This window comes from Cavia porcellus, unplaced genomic scaffold, assembly GCF_034190915.1.
Source record: "Cavia porcellus strain 051 isolate PalLab524CR breed Dunkin Hartley unplaced genomic scaffold, mCavPor4.1 scaffold_17, whole genome shotgun sequence".
NCBI classification, from domain to species: Eukaryota; Metazoa; Chordata; class Mammalia; order Rodentia; family Caviidae; genus Cavia; species Cavia porcellus.
In genome coordinates this window covers 53355980-53369687 of record NW_026947500.1, presented here as the reverse complement: position 1 = coordinate 53369687, position 13708 = coordinate 53355980, and the positions used below count along the sequence as shown (strand labels likewise).

Here is a 13708-nt window from a genome sequence, read left to right as displayed (position 1 = left end):
ATATACATCTTCATTATTATGCTCACTGTATTCACCCTTACTCCTTCAGTCTTATCTAACAATACTCTGCTTTACTTTCATTTAACCTATTTTCTTTCAAATCTACAAATTTGGGGAAACGTGCTACTTGTCTTTCTGAGTGGGGCTCATTTTGCTTATAATGATAAGTCTCAGATTTCACCCATTTTCTTTCAAATGACATAATTTCACTCTTTGTAAAGGCTTGATAATACTCTCTTTTACATATGCACCACATTTTATTTATCCATTCATCGGTTGATGGGCACCTAGGGTGGTTTTATATTTTGGCTACTGAATATTATGCCACAATAAACATAAATGTGCAGTTATCTCTGCAGCATTCTGACTGTAAGTCTTTTGGGTATCTACTGATGAATGTGTCAGTTCTATTGTTTTCTGGAATTTTTATAAACTTAGATGTCATTGCTATATTAATGGATACCAATGAATTACGTTTCCTTGTATTGTTCCCCTCTGTAGTTACCCCTTCCTTGCCCATGGGACTCGATTTGGCCAGGGAAACAATAGCAAATTCAATGCAAGCAGTGGTTTGATGAGTTCTTGCTGTTGCAGCTTGGTATCTTAGGCACTTGTGGTGATGTGCAGAATGCAACTTGGAAGACTTGGTGTAGAGAGAGTTGTAGCTACTGTAGCCCCATTAGGCAAGGCCCAAAACAAGTGAGCCAGTTACCTTGGACAGCCCCATCTGACACTCTGCATGGACATCTGAGTACACTGTGATGACAAAAGGACCCAAGCCAGGGCAGCTGGCCAACCACTCAGATGATGCAGAGAATCATGAAAATGGTAAGTCCCTGATGTTCTCGGCAAAACAGTTTGAGCTGATTTTATGTATTTGGTGTTAAAGACATATTGTTTTTCACAAAAATTTATTCTGGACCTAAAAGTGTGGTTTAACTCTATTGGAAAAACTCCTAAAAATAAAATAAGAACAATGAGATTCTTACTGTACCAGAAAAACATGTGAGGGCCGTGGGAGTTCAAAAAAGGAGCTCTGTATTCTTACCAGGAAAAGCTTTTTCTACTGTGCACCCTCCATGTTTCCCACACTGCATCAAACTGTGTACTTCTTTTGCTTTCTTTTCTGAGAAGCAGTAGTGAACTGTTCCAGGGACCCTGTGAAGTATCTTCCTTGCAGGGCTCCTGAATGACAGTCCTACAGCATGCCTTGCAGGTGTTAGACATTTAACAAATATCAGTATCTGTGAAACAATAGAGACATATTTTTCTGGATTTGCCATTGAACAGAAATGAATATAAACCCTTATGAACAAAGGATTTAAAGCTTTACTTAAGAAGTGTACCATTTTATTATACTAACAGAAAGAAAAAACAGGTGGAGCCTTGGCTCTGAAAACATTTTGTCTGCCATGAATTTCCACGGAAAAAAACATTCAAGGAACAATAGTTTTGCCCCTCGACATGGCAGTTTGTGTTGCTGTCGCCGGAACCCCTCTGACATCACAGGTGAGCCCACAATACGGGTGCTACTTGGGCCACGGAAGTCCAAGGCAGACACCATGTTTATTGTGGTGCCCAGGCATAGGCATGGTGTTGAATGGATAATAGGCAGGGCAAACAGGGCACAAAAGTAATTAAATAAAAATAGCTACAGGGAAGTATGGCCTGATTTTTTAGTTCAATATGCTTTCTTTGCTCCAGGGACAGGGTGCTTTACCTCACCATCCTCAGCATCTAAGTAATTTCATGTTGTCTTCTTCAGTGAACTAGGAAAGTGCATTATAATGCATACTTTTGTTTTTTTATTAAAATCTCTCTCTTTTTTACTTAAAAAGCTATGAAGGAGGCAAACAACCTCAAAACATTCTCTAAAGTCTCAAAAAACTCATCCTAGTGATTCAGGATCTCCAGAACACAGGTCTCCTGAGAAGAGACATGGAAAATTATACTTCAGTTGTGTTTGCAAAGAATATAATTTTTAACTTATTGGAATATAAACTCATTATCAATTCTGCTGGTGCACTTTTTCCTACATCATTTGAATATATGTATAGATATGATTCACTTATTCTATAAGTATCGTCTGGATCAGGTAGGTTGATCATTGATACTGGGACAGTACAATTTCCTCTCTCCAGATTCTTACAGAATCTTCTTTGCATGTTAAAATCACATTGAAAATGCAGAGTATAAGATCATGAGTCCACCAGTGTATTCTCCTGCCATGGTTGTAGCTCTTTTAAACGTCAAGAAGTGTCTTGAAGGCAAGGAGAATGAGTACTATTGTCTGATTTTGTTATCTGAAGGCTCAGAGAAGGGAGAACAAAGGAGGGATGCACTTTGGGCGCAGTGTACCAGTGCTGGGACTTGTATCCTAGAGGTCTCAGTCCTAATATTGGTACTTTATTAAAAATTAGGGTTATCTCTTTTGTAGCTTTAATTAGCAACAACTCAGCAAAGCTATATCTTCCCAAGTTCATAAATAATTTAGTAAAAGTCACTTTTTATTCTCTTTTATGTACTGATTATAAAAATCCTTTCTGAAGGTGTACATAGGACAATCATTGCAATGACCTAGTGCTAAAAACATGAGAAGATATTTACCAGTGAATGTTATATAATTTATTAATAAAATATCATTGTAAGTAATTGAAAAAGTCAATTTAGGATTGAACAGATGACACATATACTGGAAGATTAAAATTATAATAAAGGAGATATTGTAAATGACTCATAACGAGTAGCTTTATTCAGTGAAAGAACTTTCAATGAATTGTTTTGGGATCTATGATAATCAACTTGACAATACAAAACCACTATAATAGCTCACAGTCTGTATTAAATATCCTAGAAATATTAGAAATATTAAGTGTAAATATAAAACTAAAGTTTTTTAAAAAACTAAAGTTCTAAAAAACTTTAAGTAAGAGTCTTAATGGGTTGTATAAATAAATTTTTTAGCATAACACCTGAGCCAGAAACGGAAATAAAAATTAACTATGTGAAAATAAATAAACCTGTATGACAAAATGCAACTTCAACAATATTGGTAACAAATTATGAACTTGGAAAATAATTGTCACAAATGAGAGGTCAAGATTTACAATACTCTATACAGTTTCTATAAATCAATACTGTACAACCTGATAGGAAAATGTACAAAAGACATGTAAACAAACTACTAAACTAAACACAAATTAAAACCAAAGAAATCATTTTTACGTGTAAGATTGTCGACAACTAACAATTAAGACCAAAAATTATGGGTACTTTTGATAATAGCTTCATATTATCAATAGATATTGTTGTGAAAAGAATCAAAAGAACAAAATGAAAATACAGCTTTGGAAATTAGGAAGGTAAGAAAGGTTGATGGGAGGGGAAAGGATCGAAAAAGGAAAGACGTATTATGTACATGTACAGATCCCCCATGATGAATGTGATCACTATGTACTGCAAAGATGTACTAAAAAAAATCTTGATTATTAGTGTAACTTAGTACCAACTTAAGGAAAAAACTTGGCAGTATACCAGTCTGCAATTGAGTTAACCATTACCAGACTTTGGCAGTATACCAGTCTGCCATTAACTGAACCCAGACTCAAATGATCTCTGTATGTATGTGTAAAAAGACTAAAAAAAAAAACTAAAAGTAGGTGGGATATGAGATTTCCAACAGTTTTCAAAATGCTTTTTATATTTTAAAATATTGTTAACCTTAGGTTGACTGTGGGAAATTTTTTGTCTAAACCTATGAAATTATACTGTAATCAAGGTAATTTTATAGTATTAAAAGAGTCTATTTTTAACCCGAATACCTTTCTGCAGATGTGAGATGCTCCAAGATAATGACTGGAGAAAGGATTAATACCACAGTCACCAGGTTCATCCTTCTAGGATTCTCGGAGTTTCCCAAGCTCAGGATCATCCTTTTTGTGGTTTTCTTGGGGATCTACCTCTCAACGGTGGTGTGGAACCTGGGACTCATCATCCTGATTAGGACAGACTCCTGCTTACACACACCCATGTACTTCTTTCTCAGCAACTTGTCCTTCTTGGATTTCTGCTATGTTACTACCACAACCCCCGGGATGCTCTCAGACTTCTTCCAGAAGCCTAAACCCATCTCCTCTTTGGGGTGCATCACACAGTACTTCTGCTCCGGTCTGGGTCTGTCCGAGTGCTGTCTCCTGACAGCCATGGCCTATGATCGCTACGTAGCCATTTGTAACCCCCTGCTCTACACGGCCATCATATCCCCCATTGTATGTGTGTGGATGGTAGTCGGAGCCTACATGACCGGATCCTCAGGCTCCCTGATCCAAATGTGTGCTTTACTTCAGTTCAATTTCTGTGGGCCGAACATTATCAACCACTTCTTTTGTGACCTTCCTCAATTATTAGATCTGTCCTGCTCTGAAACCTTTTTCCTACAAGCCACAAGGTTTGTAATGGCAGTGATTTTTGGTGCGACTTCTCTTTTAGTTATCGTAGTCTCCTATGCTTACATTGTTGGTAGCATGTTGAAGATTAGCTCAGTGGAAGGCAGGTCCAAAGCCTTCAACAACTGTGCTTCTCACTTGACAGTGGTCACCATGTTCTTTGGGTCAGGACTTTTTGTCTATATGCATCCCATCTCTGGTAATTATCTGGGCTATGACAAGATGGCATCAGTTTTCTATACCATGGTGATTCCCATGTTGAACCCTTTGATTTATTGTCTGAGGAACAAGGAAATCAAAGACGCATTTAAGAGATGGAAGAAGAACCCAGTGTTTTCCCATTGTCACTGGCAATTAAAGGTCTAGTAGGCTATGAACCCTGCTGACCACTGCTGTACTTTACAGGGTAAATGTGTGTAATGTGACTCAGCCTCATTGACTCTGGGACAGAACCCATTGAATTCTAAGACTGGTTCAGCACCATGCAGATTTCTTGGCTCCTTTCAGCCTTGACAAATGACTCAGTTCTGCATCAACCTCACAAAGCAGCTGTCATGTTAGTTTATATTAAGTGGCAACCTTCAGTTCTTCAGTTTTGGACCCTTATACATCCTTTTCAAACTTTAGCCTGCAGATCGAAGAGAATGGGACTAAGCACGAGGTGAGTGATCTTGTCATGTACCATTTCACAGCCTTTTAAAGACTGCTTTGTCTCAGACTTCAAGCCTTCAGGTTACCTAGGCAAATTCCAACTGATTGCAGTGGGAATATGGAGAGAAGTGTTTTTATTTTATTTTATTTTGTTTTGTTTTGTTTTATTTTTTGAGATAAAGTCTTGATATGTAGTTCAGTCAGAACCTGAACTAGGTAGTCCAGACTGCCCTCCAACTCATGGCGATCCTCCTGCCTCAGCCTCTCAAGTGCTGGGATTATAGTCATGTGCCACCATGCCTGTAAGTATAATTTTAGACTTGACACAATCTCTCTGCCAAGGCAATATACATCAGGACTTGGATTTCTAGTATTTTATTTTTTAGAACTTAAGGATCAATTGTTTGTAAATAAATAGACAAAGAGATTTCTCTGGGACAGTATCTTGGAAAACAGAAAGACTAATCTTTCAGACTATCATATTACTATGCATCAGAGCAGTTACATTTATTTCTTTTTTTGCTGTTTTGATTTTTCTTTTTGAGATAAGGTCTCACAATATGGTTTATGGTCGTCTTGAATTCACTATGTAGTCCAGCTTGCTTCAATTTCATGACACTCCTCCTGCCTTAGCTTCCTCAGTGCAATAATTACAGGTGTGTTCTACTAAACCCACGATGGAAAAGTTACTATGGAAGACAGCATAGTATAACTGGTTGCTATACAATGAAAGATATTGCGTGAAATATTGTTCGGAAATGCCTTTCTAAGAAAATTTCATTTCTTGCCTGTAGAAGGTACCAGTAAACTATGCCTTGGTATGAGAAGGAACTCCAGGAAAAACCCTGTTTCACATTAGAGGAAGTCTCAACTCTCGCACATTTTGTGGTTGTTATAACACACTCTAGGGGAGGCTTGTGGTTTGAATCCACACTAACAATGCAGTCTGCAGAATCTTTAGCTAATTGCTTTAAAGCAGAGCCAACCAGTCAGAATCAAAGACAAATCTTCTCCAGAGATATAAGAACTGATTTAAAATCCAACTAAAAAAAAAGTCTCCCAAATAACTTTCTAAAGAAAATTAGGTTACACAAACCTCAAAGTACAGAAGGAAATGAGACCTCTAGACGGTATGAAAATGTCAAGCTTTGGAGACTTCAGCAAGAAATGGAGCTCAGTTAAGACATGCAACAGATGGTTTCCATGTGTTAAAAAGAAGAATTGAAAATAGAGTAAGAAAATAAGGGAACGGAGTTTCCGGAGGATTTCTCCATCTGGCAATAGAATAATGTGAGAGTCAGTCATCTTTGTCAACCCAGCTGGGTGAAGAGCCACCTGGCACCTTAGTTCACGGTCTAAGTGTGTCTGTGGGGTGTTTGCAGAGACTGCGAATGGGTGTACCAGCAGACTGCTGGGTCGGGACCCACCCTGGCTGTAGATGGCGCTATTCAATAGTCCAGATACAGTGAAAAGGAGAAGGGGATATTCAGCCTGCATTTGGTACTTGATTCCATATGAACTTCTGCCACGGTTTGTGGACATCAAACTCCAGACTCTGCAGGAGTGTTCTGGGCCTTCAGACTGGTGCCGTGTCCTGGATTGCTCTGGCTCTGAGGCTGCCAGCTCCGTGGAGCTCTGGCCCTGCAGTGCACAGACAGACTTCGCGGACTCACCTGCCTTTGAACTTGTATTTCGGCTTCATACAAACGAGGAATATGCTAAGCCCCAGAGGAAGCAAAACCAGCCCATGACATGTAGGATTTCATGTTAATGAGACGTTGAAAATAGAAGCCAGGATGAGTACAGACACACAGACAATGTAAACATTAGGTGCTGCAAATGGTCTAATAAAAACATAACTCAGTAAGGTCAGTTCTTGGAAAAGAGTAGAAATAGAACAACAAGCGAAAAACATTTGCGAGGAACAGAAAAATGGAACAACTATGGATGGGTGTGGGGCTTCTTTGCTAAAAAGTTTTAAAATTAGACTATGGTAAAGGTTTCAAAACTGTAGATATTCTGAAAGTTACTGAATGACACACTTTACATGAAAGGATTGTATAATATGTGAAGCTCCCCTAAGTAGGAGGAAGGAAGGCAGAAAGGAAGGAAGGAAGGAAGGAAGGAAGGAAGGAAGGAAGGAAGGAAGGAAGGAAGGAAGGAAGGAAGGAAGGAAGGAAGGAAAAGTGGAAGGCACTCAGGAAAAGGGGGAGGAAAAAGGTCTGAGTTTGTGTCAGATCGAAGGTATTTTTAGGAAGGCACCATTTTTGAGGTAGAAGCCATTTGTTGTGATGTGGCAATGAAAGGGGAAAAAGAAGTAATTGGAGAAAATTAAAAGTTTAAAAATCAAAAAAGTAATCTGCATTGTATTCTATCTCTCCCTGCGGGCTTGTCTCCTTCTGAGTAATCATACACAAAAGAAACTGGTGTTTCCTTTAACAACAGCAGAGGGCGCAGTGCCAGACCTCAGACCTACACCCCATCTGGCCAGCACTGGCAGGATCTCCCACTGCACCCCTGATGTGCTGTGCTGTGGTCCAGATGTTACCACTCCCTCACAAGACACATCCTGGCCCGGCACGGGGATGGCTGAGGAAAGAGAAGGGGGCAGCACTTCCGTGTAGGCCACTGGTTTCCTTGACCCAGTCATTGCTCTATACAGAACCTAGGACAGCCTGGCTTGTACCAGTTTGGATTGTGGGCTGTCAGGAATGTGTCAGCTGCAAAGACTGAGTCAGTCAGTGCCTGGGGAGAGGCAGAAACCAGGGTCTTCTCCCTCAGCCAAATGGCAAAGCCAGCAGAGGGAGGGCCATGCTGAGATGCTTCAGGACAGCAGCGATCCCCAGAGCTGGCAATGATGATGTGCAGTCGGGATCCCTGCATGTGTTCAACACTTTCAAGTGTGTGTCCCCGCACACATGATCTGCATGTCGACTTCACTGTCTGCCCCTCAACTAGTGGGAAAAAGGGACAGAAGCTGACACCCTCCCCCTCCTGCTGAAGGTGACCTCTCAGAAGAGCCCCAGATGAGGTGGATGCAATCCAGTGTCCCCGAGGGGACAGAATGTTAGCCCCCCTCGCAGGGCATGCAAGCAGGTGTTCCTCCCTTTGACTGTCAGTCACTTCCACGTTTCTCCCTGCAAATGTCTTAGCATCAGTGTCTGAGAGAGACGGAATAACTCTGCAGCTGCTCTGTCCCCAGAATTTCTCCTTGTTCTGAGGGTTCACAACAGGTTATTCCCCTTAACTTTAGGGAAATATTTAAACATTCTGACCATAAGAAAAGTTCCTCTTTGAAGTACACAACAAGCTCTTGCCAATCAATTTTCAATCTACTAGTTCCCATCTACAAAACTAACATCAAAATAATTTTGCTTCTAGTTTACAAGTTGAAAAAAAAAAGGGAGTTGTGCTGCTTGAGGTCAGCAGGAGACAACCTTGACCTCCTCTCCTGCCCTGTTCAGGAGGAAAACCAAAGGCAGAGAGTGAAGCTGAGCCAGGGAGAAGACACACATGTCCGTGGTTTCAAACCACTCAACCTACTTTAATTTATTCTGCAGCAATAGAACACTGATAATCCTCACACAGGCTTCATGTGGCTTCTCTGTGACATCATGCCATCCAAACAGCCTAGCTAATATCCTGGGAAAGACAGTAGGGTTTTATTTTTAGTCTGTTTCATTGAGGAGGCAGTCACTGATCAGCTATTTGTTGCCAGGCACTATTCTAGGCACTCACTGAAAAGTGAATGATGAACAAATCCAATATCAGAGACGCAATGAACACAGTTATCTGCAAGTCACAGTGTGGCGAGGGGTCCTCGTGAGCTTTCAGCAAAGAGGTGTACAGGGTATGATAAAGGTCATTCTGAGAGGCTTGGGAGAGCATAGCAGGGAATCGCCAAGAGCCTCAGGAGGGATTTTGTGCAGCAGTCATATCCCTGTGGGATGACAAGACATGTTTATGAGGTATGATAAATAATCTTCTACTACAGGTTAATTTTTAAAAACTCATTACTCTAAAAGACACACTGCTATTCCCCTGCAAGCCTCCCTTCACTTCGAACGCGCTGATCCCCCGTTTTTGCCACTTTCTGAATCAGCTCTGGAGTCCTCTTTCATGAGTGTGCTGTCTCACTTGCCTCAATGTCCTGGATCGATTGAAAATGTCTACCTTTCAGCTTCAGTATGATGGGGGGGAAAGTCCGGAAGTTCCACGGTGCCAAACCTTATGAATCAGGGCAGGACACTGTGGAAGGCTTTTACCAGTCTGTCTTTCTCCTGGGTGGCCCTTTGCAGCAGCATTTGCTGTTTTGTTTGTTTTTTAATCACACTTTGCAAGGATGCTCAGAATAAATGACTCCAGAACTGCTTCAGAAAGCAGCATGAGTATGTTCAACAGGAAAGGAGGATTTTGAAAGGAACTCCTGGCAATGTGTCCTTAACTACAATATATTTTTTAAAAAATGTAAACATTCACTGTGTTTTGGTCACACCTCATCAGGAGCTAAGCCTACAGCCTGACAATGCTTACAGGTTTCACAACAAAACAGGAGGAAATGTGAGGGTTACTGGCAGGAATCGCAGAGGACGGAGATCTTGAGTTCAGGAATTTGGAAAGGTCTAAAGAGTAAAAGACACAAAATCAAAAATAGATTCAGTGAGAGCTGCAAAATAGGAGAACAGGAAGTTTTTGGCAGTGAGAAATTTTACACTTTGAGGTTTTGGATGTAAGCATTTTCTCCTCATGCTTAGTCATGTGACGTAGGGAAGCGCAGGGTTCTCAGCTGACAGAGAGAGGTCAAAATCGCACACAGCCAGCAGCTCTAGAAAGCATCAACCTAGAGCCATCAGCTATGTCGATCTGGTTGCCATGTGTCACATGCAGGGCCCCTAAACAGAGGAGGGCTAAGGAAGTGGACCTTGAGAAGCCACCACAGGACCTAACTATCACAGGGCAGGAAAGTCAGTCCAGAAGTGTTTGCTGCCTTACTGAACTCAGATCAGCTGGTAACAAGGGAACGTCTCAGCCATACCTAGCAGTGCACGGTTGCCTCTGCACTGCTTTTCCCAACCAGTTTGGATGATATCTTGAGATTTTAATAAAAAATACAACGTGGGTAGTGTCCAGAAAAAAATGCACATATTAGGATTTTTCTTCCTTTCTCTCTGCCTCAGCTGGCAAAGAGAATTTCAATACTGGTTTCATATTTCAGTGCTAATTAATAATTCAATAAAAAAGGATATGTTTGATAACCTACATCTGCCCTCTCCTTTCTCTCCATCCGACTTCCCCAGAGCTTCCTCATCCATGCAGACAGAGCATCTTTCATGGATCTAGAATTCCCTGACTCGCCTATTGGTGGCCTCAGCCCCATCTGGGCTCCAGCTATGCAGCCCTCTGCAGTGATGTTAATCAGGCTTGCCTTGGCCTTGGTGCGACCGCCTATTCCTGAAGTTGAGCTCGCCAGCAAGATGCTCCTGGCATGATCCAGCAAGTCCTGGGTGGTGTTTGCAGTTTTCTCCAGTCACATCATTCTCAGCTCTATTTTAAGGAACAATGAAGCATTGCAATGTCTGAGAGAAGACCCGATACATGGTTCCCAGCAACTCTGCACACTCCTGGTGTCCCTGGTCCCAGAAAGCTCTCTCTTTTTTTTTTTTTTTTTTAAGGAAACTTGTTTAAAGAGACCTAGGGTGGCCTCTCTCAGCAGGCGATATCCCAGCACTGTAGCTTCCCAGAAGAGATGCTGCCCCTCCCAGCACTTGGAGCAGGATCAAAGGAGGAACCCACAGCCAGTACCCTGTGTGGACAGCCACAGCCACCGGACAGATGTGGCTGGGCTCTGCTGTTCTAGGTTTTGCCACACTGGTTTATAGATCCCTTCTAAGGCTGAGAAAAGAAAAAAAAAGTGATTTCAGAGAATACTTTCTCCCATTTACCTTGGGCCCAGTAAAATAAATAAACTTTTACACTTATTTCCAGTGAGCAAACTAGCTACTTATGAGGTGAGACAAAGTCAGCTGTAAGTAGAAGTGCAGTGGCCTGTGATGCTGTGCTTTGTACCACTGTCCCCTGCACTGAGTCCTGTCTCACCCTGATGCTGGCCCCAGCTGCTGGCTACTCTGGGCTTGGTTCCACCATGTGTGTCTCTTTCCAGATCTCTGCTTCTGTCTCCTGATGCAGTCATCCCCCTTTCCTCTGCCTCAGGAATTCCTTTGTGTGAGGCTGACCCCTGCTGCCAGGCCTGTCCTTGTCCATGCCAGTCCCTTCTGCTGCTGCTGAACTGGCCTGTCACTTTCTTCATGCCTGACCCCATTCAAGAAGTCCCGGGAAATCGCTGCTTGCTCCAGCCATTGTGATGGGAGTGGATGGTGCAGGCCCTTCCTCCCTTTCATAATGCCACATCCAGCTGCCTTTTGTTTAAGTTTCTCTTCTCTGCTTTCCCCAAACATCACTGTTAGCAATGGCCACGAGGAGCAGGATGAGGGATTTGGAGGACTGACGGGCAGGTTATGAGTGAATATTCTTGATCCAGGCACCATGTGGCTGGCTCTGTCAACTCAGCTCCGTCAGTGACCAGATCTGTCCAGGGGAAGGCCTAAACTGAGAGCCTAAAGGTAAAATGATGAGCTGGGAAATGGTGGCAGACTATGAGCCATAAACTGTCTGACATCCCCTCCCTAAACTGCATAGTGGTGGAGCTAGTGCGAGAAAGAAACACTGGTTCTGTTCAAAGTAGGCAAGAAAAAGGGTGTGTGTGTGTGCGTGTGTGTGTGTGTGCATGTGTGTGTGTGTGTATTAGAGTAGGAGCCAAAAAAATCTAAGCACTTGAACTATACTCACAGCCCTTTTATTATTATTATTATTATTGTTGTTGTTGTTGTTGTTGTTGTTGTTGTTATTATATTTTAATTTGGAAACAGGATCTCACTGAACTGCTGTAAGTTTCCCAGGCAGGACTCACACTTGTGACCCTTCTGTCTCAGCCCCAGAGGGGTCACAGTGCAGGGTTACAGATGTGCACCTTCACTCCTCGCTGAAAGTCTTTGTTGAAGCAGAGAGGCAGAGAGCAGAAATTATAAAATGCCAGTCTTCCAGTGCTCCATCCTTCACACCACTCACCCTGCAAAAAGGAATTAGAAACCAAAGGTTGTTTGGGGTAGGATTTCTGTTTTGGAAGGAAGATTTAACTGCACACAAACTGTTATATCTGCCAGGTGACCATGACCCCAAGATCAGGCCTGGGAGAGCCCCAGAGCCAAGGCGGAAGGTCTGGAGCTGGGAATGGGAGGAGAGTGTGGTTTTCTGGGTTTCACAGTGGGTGACCAAGCATGAGAAAGGTTGGTGTGGCTGCAGGCGGAGCAGGGATAGCAGCACATTTTTCTCATCTGATACAACTTGAAGAGCTTCCAGTGTCCGTGGGGCATTGCCACCGTCTTTCACAGCCCCAAGATGAAGCCACCAGATCCCGTGGATTGACACTGTAGTCACCTGACACATCTCTCCCTGACACACAAATACATTCAAACTTTCCAAATTGGATATTTAATACATCAAAAGCCAGGCATGTACTGGAGGGAAATCTGGCTCAGGTCAAACAACCAAAGGTTATTTTTGTTTTAAACTCCCTGCCCATAGATCTTCTGAAAAATGAGCTTTATCAGGTATTGTCATACGCTTTTCAAGTCTTCAGGGCGGTCCTAGAGGACTGGGCAGAACCTGATTCAAGTTTCAGCCTTACTAGAACATCTCTGCCTCACGTATGGTAAACTCCTTCAAAACACTATTTTCTCCTCTGAAAATGCATTTAAGAGTGCTTTCCTTTAGGAGAAACTTGGAGGACACTGCAAAATAAAGGGTTCAGGAGAATAATCCAGTGAAAAATATTAGCATCACCCTAAAATGTCAGGCTTTTGAGGAACCCTTTAAGTTCAATTAATTTGCATTCTCCTTTAAATCTTAAATGTTTTCCTTTTCCAGTGTACCATTTCTGAGGTATTTCCACCAATGCCAGCTTACTTCTTCTTTGGAAATCCCTTTTACTTTTGGACTATTGTTTTTCTCTCTGTCCTTCTCTAAAATTTTCACTCATTTATCCTTAGTTGCAACCCTGGGAATCACTCAGGAGAGGTGTATAAAATATCTATTGCTTTACAAAGTCAACTGCTGTTATCTGAAGTTTTTACCTATTCATGGAGCCAAAAACTAGTTTTGGGCTTTGCTGACGCCGAGAATATATTACTGAAAGCAGATCGCTTGACTGGCAATATATAGAGGCAGGGCCAGTGGAGCCAACTCTGCACAAACAAGGCTGGCATCCTCTTTGCCCCTGAGACCTGGCGGCTCTCTGGGACCTGGGGCTCTCTGGGACATCTCACAGCCCACTGGTCACCAGAAGGGACCCAGTGGCACCTATAGGAAAGCTGGGAAGTCTTCCTCTCAAGTTCCAACATGCCCTTCTCTTGGTGCCACTTTCGTATAGCTACACCCAAACCTTATTAGCTCTTTGGTGAAGACCTGTGGTCTAGGTGCTAACAGAGATGAGCCTTGCTCTTGCTCTGAGCATCTGATCTTAGCCATCAGCTGAACACTGAGGTTAAGGTGTTATA

At 42.2% G+C, this 13708-nt stretch overlaps 1 protein-coding gene across 1 annotated transcript; it reads left to right on the top strand.

Annotated features, from left to right (window-relative positions):
- The first annotated feature begins 3851 nt into the window (after positions 1–3851).
- On the top strand, positions 3852–4811 carry LOC100721037 (olfactory receptor 5AN6-like). The gene has a single exon (XM_003464275.2). The coding sequence runs from the start codon at positions 3852–3854 to the stop codon at positions 4809–4811; it is 960 nt and encodes a 319-aa protein (XP_003464323.2).
- Positions 4812–13708: the final 8897 nt, after the last annotated feature.